General features: G+C 45.2%; 1 protein-coding gene across 1 annotated transcript; it reads left to right on the top strand.

The window, feature by feature from the left end:
* Nucleotides 1-3,509: 3,509 nt before the first annotated feature.
* Nucleotides 3,510-5,002, top strand: LOC127209868 (tripartite motif-containing protein 75-like). Its single transcript, XM_051169502.1, has one exon. The coding sequence runs from the start codon at nt 3,510-3,512 to the stop codon at nt 4,887-4,889; it is 1,380 nt and encodes a 459-aa protein (XP_051025459.1). The 3' UTR covers nt 4,890-5,002.
* The last annotated feature ends 5,462 nt before the right edge of the window (nt 5,003-10,464 follow it).

The following is a 10,464-nucleotide window of genomic DNA, read 5'->3' as shown; positions in this document are numbered from 1 at the left end:
TGGTCACAAGCCCTCATCACTGTCACTCTCAAAGGGATCAAATCTTGGAAGATGATGACTGATGCTCCAGGGTATGGCCTCTCACCATGCTGGAGGGTACTGCTTTCATCTGGTATGTAGGGGTGAGGTTTCCGCCCAGGGAGGTTTTCCTCTTCCTGGAATACAAGGTGACTGCAAGTTTAGAGCAAAGATTTGTATTTATGCCCTAAGTCAAAAAGAACAGGACAGACCCATACTAAATGAAGAGTGGTAGGTAACTTGCTCTGTAGTCCAGGCTGGCCCAGAACTCAGAGAGCTGCCTGCTTCTAGGTGTGCAGCACTTATAATTCCTAGATGGGCGTAGGGATGCTTCTCCTCTGGTACAGTGCTTGCCTAGTAGCATGCACCTACAAAAGCCCATGGTTTGATTCCCAGCATTGCATACACCTGCCTCTAATCCGAGAAGCTGGGGTAGGAAGAACACAGCTTCTAGCTTTGATTGAGCTACAAGATCTCACAGAATACTCACGCCAACTCCTCTTTTCCCTGCCCCTCCTCACACTCACCCCCAGGATGCACTGCTTTATTTCTGGATGGCGTCCTCACTGCTGGCATCTTTTACTTCATGTGTGTGGAAACACCAGGGCATCACTTCTGCTACTAGCCAGGGGGCTGCCCAGGGAGGACTCCTCAAAATAAGTAGGGTGCTGGGGTAAAGTGGGAGGCGGAGGCTGGGTAAAATAAGATCTGCCTCTCCAGGGAATCTGCTTAAACTTTATGTTCTTTGTTGTGGCTTTTGGCACCTCAATGCTTAAAAGACACCTTCAGGAAGTCCGAAAGGATGAATGGAGGTGAGGCAGCATCACTCAGGGCTTCTGTGAAGGGAGGCTGGATCTCTCTTCCAGGAGGTTACAGCGAGGCATGGTTTCTGTTCACGGCCAGGAAGAGACAGTGAAGGGATGGTCACAGCCCTAATATGGTTCTAATTGATATGGTGCTATGTCTGAAGTGCCTGACGAGTCTCGATTCATTTCTCTGAGTGTAACTGCTGTGGTTGCCTACAAAGGACAGATTAAGGCATGTAGAGTCCAGCACCTTGTCCAAGACTGCACAACCCATAGAATGCCAAAAACATAACTCACCGAAACTCAAATTTGACATATATGTATTCAAACATTTATCTATCTATTAATTTATTTTTGCTTTTCATGACAGGGTTTCTCTATGAAGTCTCGGCTGTCCTGGAACTCACTCTGTAGACCAGGCTGGCCTCCAATTCCAACATCCCCCTGCCTCTGCCTCCTGAGTACTGGGATTAAAAGTGTGTGCCACCACTCCTGGCTCAATCATTTATTTTTGAGACTATCGTTTGCCAAACAGGCAAGCTGTGTTCAAGCTTATGGTCCCCCTCCCTCAGCCTCCCAAGTACTGGCATTTTAGGCCTTTGTAACCATGCTGTGTCAAGAAATGGTGAACTAGTCCCTACCAGAAGTCAGGCCTTGGACTGCGTATGATTATTACTGTGAGCCATATGCTGTTCCTGTTTGGATAGTTAGTGAAGAAACAAATCTTGACATATAGAATGATATTTTTGGCAAAAGAGGGGCTCTGATTATTTTAGAGTTTCTGTTGCTGAGGTGAACACCATGACCAAAAGCAAGCTGGGGAGGAAAATGTTTATTTAGCTTCTGTTTCCACATTACAATTCATCATCAAAGGAAGTCAGGGCAGGAACTCACACAGGACAGGAATCTGGAGGCAGGAGCTGATGAGGAGGCTACTTTACTGCCTTGCTTCCCCCGGCTTGTTCAGCCTACTTTCTTACAGAACCCAAGACCACCAGCCAAGGGATAGCACCATCCACAATGAGGTGGACCAATTTCTTAATCACTAATTTTAAAAAATGTACCACAGGCTTGCCCACAGCCTGATCTTATGGAGGCATTTTCTCAATTGAGGCTCCCTCCATTCTGAAGACTGTTGCTTGTGGTAAAGGCAGCCAGCACCTTGATGAGTGCCCTTAATTGGATCAAAACAAAACCTCGACCAGTTTGTAATTTTGGTGTCAGGACAGGGTCTCCTGTGTAGATATTGGCTGACTGGTCTGGAAATCTATGTGAACACTAGGTGGAAGTAGCTTCCATCTATCAGACCCTGGCTCCTAAGTCCTGATACTACATTTGTGAACCACCACATCTGTTTTTGTTTTGGTGAGGACAGGGCCTCAAGTATTCAAGATTGTCCTCAAATTCAGTAAATGGCCAAGGTCAGTGTTTATATTTTTTTTGTTTTACTCCCTACAAAACACCACCACCAAGGTAGTGGCATTTTAATTGTAAACACTTAGGCTGGGCATAATGCTGTACACTTTTAAGATCAGCACTGAGGAGGCAGATGCCAACATGGTCTACATAGCAAGTTCCAGGCAAGCAAGCAAGGTTTAGTGAGACCCTGTTTAAAAGAAAAAGAGAGAGTGAGAGAGTGAGTGAGAACATGGAAAATATTTTTGTAAGACTGTTTGTTCTATTATTCGTTTTTGTTTTTTGTTTTGTTTTGTTTTTTCCTTTTTGGTGATAGGTTTTCTCTGTGTAGCCTTGACTGTCCTGGAGCTCACTCTATGGATCAGGCTGGCCTCGAACTCAGAGAACTGGCTGCCTCTGCCTCCAAAGTGCTGGGATTAAAGGCGCTCAACAACTACCCAGCAAAACCATAATGAGACCTTATCAAAAGATCCGGGTCTCTGTGAAGTCAAGACAGCATAGTCTACACTGAGAGCTCCAGGACAGCCAGAGCTACATAGAGACCTTGTGTTGAAAAATCAAATCAAAAGAAACAAAGAAAACAACAGGCTAGGGACAGAACTGTTTGTAGAGCATTTGCTCAGCATGCTTGAGGCCCTGGGTTTGATCCACAGCTGGGCTCTGTGATCCCAGCCATCTGATTGGAGCTTTAGGGAGGGGGAATCCTGATGGTCAGAGGTTACAGGGAGGGATATTTAATCAGGGCTGTGCCGTGCCTGGTTTATTCTCTGTTTTTCCCACAGCTCTGGTTGAAGGGACTGGTGAGCAGATGGGCTGTGGGGCCAGGTGGGCAGAGGAGCTTGGGCTCAGACTGACAGGCTTGGGAAGGACAGACTGGGAGGTGTGATGCAGCTTTTGGTTTAACTGAAGCTAGGCATTGAGTGGGAAGTAATTTATTCTTTCTTTCTTTCTTTCTTTTTTAAGAAATTTTTCTCTCAAAACAACTGAGTTGCCAGGGTCCATAAGGGTAGCTGTCCACCTGAGCTGTCACTGGCTGTGGGCCCATGCAAAGGACCTTGTTGGGAGCTGGAATTATCCAATCTGAAAATGCAAAGGACTCAAGACTTACACTACTGTGGGGAAAACAAGAAACATCAGCGAGTTGACAGCAGTTTCCAGGAGAGACTGTAAGAAGATCAGGATAAGTGAGTGTGCCTGTCCCTAAAGAGTACCCCACAGCCAACCCTCAGAAGGAAGCCAGCCAGAGTCCAGACCTGTATTCGCAGTCTGATGGCACAGGCAGAAGCCTTGGCCAGACTCCAGCCAGAGACCAAATGCTCCATCTGTCTGGATGACCCGACAGACTCAGTCACCAGCGCATGTGGACACAACTTCTGTCACTCCTGCATCAAACACTGCTGGGCAGAGCTGTTGGACAAGTTCTCCTGTCCTGTCTGTGGACACCGGTGCCTGGATGGAAACCTCAGAAGCAATGCCCAGCTTGGGATGATGACTGAAGCTGCCCAGCAGCTCCATAGCAGGAAGAGCAAAAGCAATTGTGAGAAGCACAACCAGGTCTTGACCCTCTTCTGTGAGGATGACCTGCAACTGCTGTGTGACCAGTGCATTGGGCCTGCTAGTCACAATGGCCACCAGGTGACACCCATTGCACAAGCTGCTTCTCACCACAGGGAGAAGCTTCAGGGCTTCATCAAGCTCCTGAAGTCTCAAATGAAAGAAGCTGAAGAGTCAATCAGCGTTCAGAAGGAAAGAACCTTGGCCCTGAGTGAGGAGGTAGAAGCACAGATGTGGAATCTGACTTCTGAATTTGAGCAGCTGACCTGGTATTTAGATCGGGAACATCGGGCAGCATTCTCCAGGTTAGAGGACCAGGAGAGGGATACTGAGCAGAAAGTGTGTGATAATAAGGCAGCATTTGAAAACTATGCTTCCATGCTCAGAGATCTCCTGAGCCAAGTACAGACTAACATAGAGCTCCCTGAAGCAAAACTGCTGTTCACAGTCAAGGATATCTACCAGAATTTGAAAAGCCATAAGGGCCCATCCCTTTTTTCAGTTCAGTTTAGAAGAGAAACTTACAACTTTCCTCTCCAGTATTCAGCACTAGAAAGAGTTATAGAGCAATTTACAGAGCAAGTAACTCTGGACCTGGAAACAGCCCATCCAAACCTGCTTGTTTCTGAGGATAAAAAATGTGTAACATTTGTGAAGGAAAGACAGTGTGGTTCTGCTTCTTCGAAACGGTTTACCAAGAGCCCCGTTGTGTTGGGCTTTCCTTATTTTTATTCGGGGAGACATTTCTGGGAGGTGCAGGTAGGAAAGAAGGCTGGATGGGCTGTTGGTATCTGCAAGGCTGATTTGCCCATCAGGGAAAGGCAGTCCTCTCTCCCCCAGGGATGCTGGAGGATTGTCTGGCAGGGGGACCACTTCGATGTCTCAGGAGCTGACCCTGACTCTCAATTTGAGCATGCGAGAGCCATTGGTGTTTTCCTGGACTGTGAACTGGGAGAGCTTTCCTTCTATTGCATGCCTGAGAGATGTCACATCTACACCTTCAGGGACACCTTTCCTGGTCCTGTTTGCCCTTATTTCTACATAGGACCTCATTCAGAACCTCTTAGACTCTGTTCTGCCACAGGTTCTGAGTGAAGCCCCACATGGTGGCCTTATGAGGTCTGTTCATGTTCTAAACTCCTCTGCCCCCAACCCAGATGGGCCCCAAGCTTGTTATACAGCTAAAGATGACTTTGAATTTGTGTTTATCTGGGCTGCACTGTCTTATTGCCAGCATTATAGGTGTGAGCTTCTCTGCCCAACAATCCCTTTTTAGACATGTTCTTGCTGTATAACTCTGATTGGCCTGAATAATCCTTTTTGAGACACATTCTTGCTATGTAGCACCGACTGGCCTGGAACTTTGTATGCAGAGCACACTGGGAACCAGCTGTCAGCAATGCTTCCATGGAAGCTTCCTGTGTTCCAGGTTTAAAAGCATGGATCAACATATTACTCAACAGATGCATTTTTAAACTTCTAAGTCTTACATCTGGGGGGAAAATGCCATTAAACCCATGCTAGCAATGATATAGGGCTGAGCTATACACTTCAACCTTTACATGCTTGAGACAGTCTTATTAAGCCAACACTAACTTAGCAGGCTGTCCTGACTCAGCTCTCCCAAATAGCTGTCATTCCATCTTGCATCAGCGCCCCAAACTACCTCAGAATGTGATAAGAGTTCTAACAATGTTTTTATCTGCTTTATAACCGAGAAGGTCTTATGTAGTCTAGGCATAGCAGATGCTGACTTTAAACTCCCAATCATCTATTTCTGTATCATAAATGCCCTACCTTTGAAATCTGATGTGAAAATCCCTTACTTTCCCTATAATCATAGAAATACCTTAAATATTAATAAGAAATTAGATTAATAATAGTAGAGTCTTACAAGTGTAAAACTGTTCCTGGGCTTTCATTTCAGTAACCAAATCATCAGTGTTGCCTCCTCTAGCCCCCTGCCTCCCTCCCTCCCTCCCTCTCTCTCTCTGTTCACATTTCCAGGACTGGGGATTGGGTTCCAGGAGCTAACATCATCAGCCCTGTTAGATTTTGATGTAGTCTTGCTGAGGTATCCAGGCTGACCTTGAACTTGTCATTCTTACCCTTCAGCCTCCCAAGTAGCTGGCATTGCAGGCCAATGCCTTTAGGCTTTGATACAGTTTTATCAATTTTTATTCAAAACTTAGTATTTCTGTATTTGTGTGAGAGAGTGGTACAGACAGACAGACAGATGGACTGTAGTTGAGGGTGTGGAGGTCAGGACAGCTTCTCCTCTTTCACCCTATGTCCCAGGGATTGCGTTTAGTTAGTCACGTTTGCATGGAAAGCCTTTTTATGTGCTGAGTCATTTCAGGCCCTAAAATCAGTTCTTGATGGAGAAGGGAAAGGTTGGGACTGATGAATGGCTGCTGAGTTAGACCTGGATCAAACAAAAAGTACCCTGTATCTTTGCAAAGCAGGGTGATTGTAGACAGTGAGTAACGTCCTTTAGAGTTGAAAAGCTGCAGGAAAGCATTTGGGATGATGTCACCAGAAAGAGACAAACGTTGGAGATGGTTGTAAACACTACATTATCTTTACGTGGTGAAATGTGACAAGGTTCCCAATAATGCACCATTTTTATCAATTAAACTTATTTTTAATAAAGGAAAAATGTTTCTTTGTACATAAGATTGTTCCTTGGGGTCTTTGGTTATCACTTTTGCCTTCTCAGTTTTTTACTTAATTCTTAAAATGTCCAGGCTTGGTGGCTCAGGCTGCATCTGTGCACTTAGGAATCAGAAGCAGGAAACCGTTACTGCTTTTTGTGGGAAGGGGCAGGAGTGGTTTCTGGCGCTTACCTTCCTGCTTCCACTGACCTTGTGCTGGGATCACAGGCAGGTGCTACCCTGCACAGCTCTATGCACTGTGCAGGCCCCAGAGCATCATGCATACCAGGCAAGCAGTCTACCAATTGAGCTGTATCTCAAGTCCAGAAGTAGACTTCCTTTTATTATTGCTGGGTGGTGGTGACACAGGACTTTAATCCCAGTACTCAGAAGTCAGTGGCAGGCAGATCTCTGTGAGTTCCAGGACAGTCTGGTGTAGAGAGCTAGTTCCAGAACAGCCAGAGCTACACAAAGTAACCCTGTCTCAAAAAACAAAACAAACCCAAAATACATGACTTATGTGTGTTTATATGAGGGCCCCTGTGCCATGACAGTCAAGTGGAGGACACAGGACAACTTCCTGAAATCAGTTCTCTCCCTCCACTTTGTGGGATCCAGGAATCTAGCTCTAATTCCAGGGAATAAGATGCCCTCTACTGGCTTCTGTAGGCATTACACATGCATACAGTGCACACACATTCATACATGCAGGCAAAGCACTCATACACATAAAATAATTTTTAAAATGTATATGCCCCCAAAGTCAACAAAGGACCCAAGATCCCCACTGCTTTCACTAGTAGCAGCCCTTGTGAATGCTGGTGCTCTAGTCTGGAACTGGTCTTGTGTCCTGCTTGGTGCCATCAAGAGGTGGTGAACTTTATGGGCAGATTTGAACAGATCACACTTTCAGTTCGCAGCCAGTAGTGTCTTTTTTTTTTTTTTTTTTTTTTTTTTTTGTTTGTTTGTTCCAGTCTGGCTTTGGGCTCACTATATAGTTAAGATGATGCAAAGTCTTAATTCTCCACATGCCAGCATCATAGGCCTGGGCCACAAGGCAAGGCTAAAATAGTATTTAGTTATGACTTGTTTTTTAGACAGGGTCTAACTATAGCAAAGGCTAGCCTTCAACCCACAGCAAGCCTGCTTCAGCTTCCTTGGTGCAGAGACCATTGCTATGAGCCATGATGCTCAGGTACTGTGAGTTTCTTTTATTGAAAACTATGTTAATTTATGTGTAGGTATGCACATCTGCATGGAGGTATGTGCATGTGTCAGGCCAGACAGTGTTGTCAGATCACCTGGAGCTGGAGGTTCGGCAGCCAGTTTTGAGCCACCTGACATGGGTACAGAAAACAGCTACATCCTTGAGGGTGAGCATGCTTCAGCATTCTAATCTTTTGGCTGAGGGACTGATGACTGACTGTGTCGTGCTGGGCTAGACTCCAACCTCTAGGTTGAATAGTCTAGGCAAACCCTCTGGCACTGAGCTGGAGTCTCAGTACTAAGGCTACAGGTTGTTGTTACTGAGATCGGGCATCATGGAGCCCCAGCTGACTTTGAATTCCATGTGTAACCAAGAGAGCTCTGAACTTAACCCTGCTGCCTTCCCTTCCCGAGTGCTAGAGCTTTAGGGATGAACCATTATTCTAGGCTTTAAGGCTGCAGCTTTAGAGGGGCTTCCTCATCAAGTGACACAAAAGAAGGAAGGAATGCATGAGAATTGACCAAAGGGGAAACAGGTGGGAAGGCTCTGAGGTGGTAATGTGTCGGCATCAAAACACAGAAGTGTGGTTACAGCAGGGCCCACAGAGAACCAGGAAACTCAGTGGAGTAGGGAGGAGGAGTTGATTTTCTAAAGACCTTTACAGTGAGGCCTTGGGTTTGAGAATGAATCACATGTGTGGTAACATGACTTAATTTGTGGTTTAGATCTCTGGGAAAGGACAGATGGCTCAGTGGGTAAAGAGCACTGGCTGGTCTCCTAGAGGACCCAGGTTCCATTTCTTTTAACCCCACAGTAACTCCAGCTCCAGTTGTGTGTCTTCTGGCCTCCTCAGGCAGCAGATATGCACAGGCTGTGCCTAGACATACCTGCAGGGAAAACACCCAGACACATACGATAAAACAAGGATTTACAATAAAAGAGACCTCTGAATGGTGAGTTAAGATATAAACGTTTACAGAAGTAGAGTGTTGGGGATGATCAGAAGAAGACCTCCTGGGCCAGAGTGATGGCTCAATGGCTCAGTGGTTACCAGCACTTGCTGCTCCTCCAAAGGACCTGGCTTTGATTCCCAGCACCCACACACTTGGTGACTCATAATCATCTGTCAATTCAAGTTCAGGGGATCTCATCAATTCTTCTGGTATGCTTGAGCACCAGACATGCACACTATACATGCATATTAGCTGGTAAATATTTATACATAGCAAAATCAAAATCAAAATCCAATCTGAGAGAAAAGGAATACAGGGGCTGGAGATGTAGCTCAGTTGGTAGCATGCAGGAATCCCTGAGTTCTATTCCTATTCCACAAAGTGTACAAAGGTCAGGATAACCTGTAATCCCACTACCTGAGAGTTGGGGGTAGAAGGATCAGAAATTCAAGGTCATTCTTTGGGTTCATATGGAGTATGAGGCCAGCCTAGACTACATGAGACTATGCCTCATATATGAATAACTACAAGAAAAATAATATCACACAAGGATATCCTAGGAGAAAGATGAGCAAAGGATTTAGGATGTATGTCACAAGAGAGTTATGAACAGCCACAGGTCTGGATTAGGTACCAGTTTCATTCATAGTCATATAGAAATGGCAACCTGGGTGTGGGAACTGAACTCCATCTTCTATAAGCTCTGTACACACACTTACCCACTGAGCATTCTTTCTAGACCCTGGAAACTGTTTAAGTACAATGTGGCTTCCATATGTGAATGTTATTCCTTTTTGGAGATTCACCCACATTACTAGCAGAAGGCATGGACATGTTTATCTTGGATGAAGAAAACTTTCAGAATGTTGCAGCCATGGCTGTAGCTAAAGGAAGCAGCAATCTACTGTCCACAAGCAAGAGTCCGTAGGATCAAGTGGACAGTCCTTGCCTGTCAACTTGCATCCATCACATCCCTAAATAATTATAGATGGCTCTGCAAATAAAATATTGAGTATTAGGCTAAAACTGCAGCCTGCTGAACAGAGATCTCACGAGTGAGCCACCAGCGAAAAGCCTTTCTAAGCTAAGCATCGTGGCCTGACAGCCATGATCTTACCCACTCAAAGGTGGAAGCAAGAGAATCAGGGGTTCAAGGCCTTCCTCAGCCACGTGAGCTCCTATTTCACAAAACAGTCTTTCTAAGGTGACCCATAAAGGTGCCAGTTTATTATAAGGATCTCTAGCAGGAATAGTGCCACATAGAAACACTTCATGTTCATTGCAAGAATTACCTGCATAGTAATAATACCGATACATAAATTGACTTGACACTTTAAACCCATCATAATTTTTAACAATAACCCAAGACCAAAAAGTATACTTTTTCTATTTAGGCAAATAAAAATGTGGCATTGTATGTTTTTGTGTCATGTATGTATGTGATACGTATCTATGCACACACAAGAGCGCCATGTTCAGAATCTGAGGTCAGAAGACAACTTTCAGAATTTCTCCTCCTGGGATCAAACTCAGGTCATCAGGCTTGCATAGCAAGCACTGTTCCTACTGGTCCATCTCAGCAGCACCATTTGGAACAATTTTAACCCACAGATGGGTTAAGCCACATCCTATTATCTAGTATGTTTTTGAGACAGGATCTCTTTGTAGCTCTAGCTGGCCTGGAGCTCAGTGTTTTGACCAGGTTGGTCTTGAATTTCCAGAGTCTCCCTCCCAAGGACTAGGATGAAAGGTGGGAGCCCCAGGCTCAGCTAATTAAATGTCAAAGTATACCACAGACATAGATGGCAACTTCTTGAAGAAGGCAAACATAAACTGAGTCCAACAGATTATCTCCT

The sequence above is a fragment of the Acomys russatus genome, chromosome 27 (assembly GCF_903995435.1).
Source record: "Acomys russatus chromosome 27, mAcoRus1.1, whole genome shotgun sequence".
NCBI lineage: Eukaryota > Metazoa > Chordata > Mammalia > Rodentia > Muridae > Acomys > Acomys russatus.
Note: the sequence above shows the minus strand (reverse complement) of the source record. Positions and strands in the feature narration are given on the sequence as shown.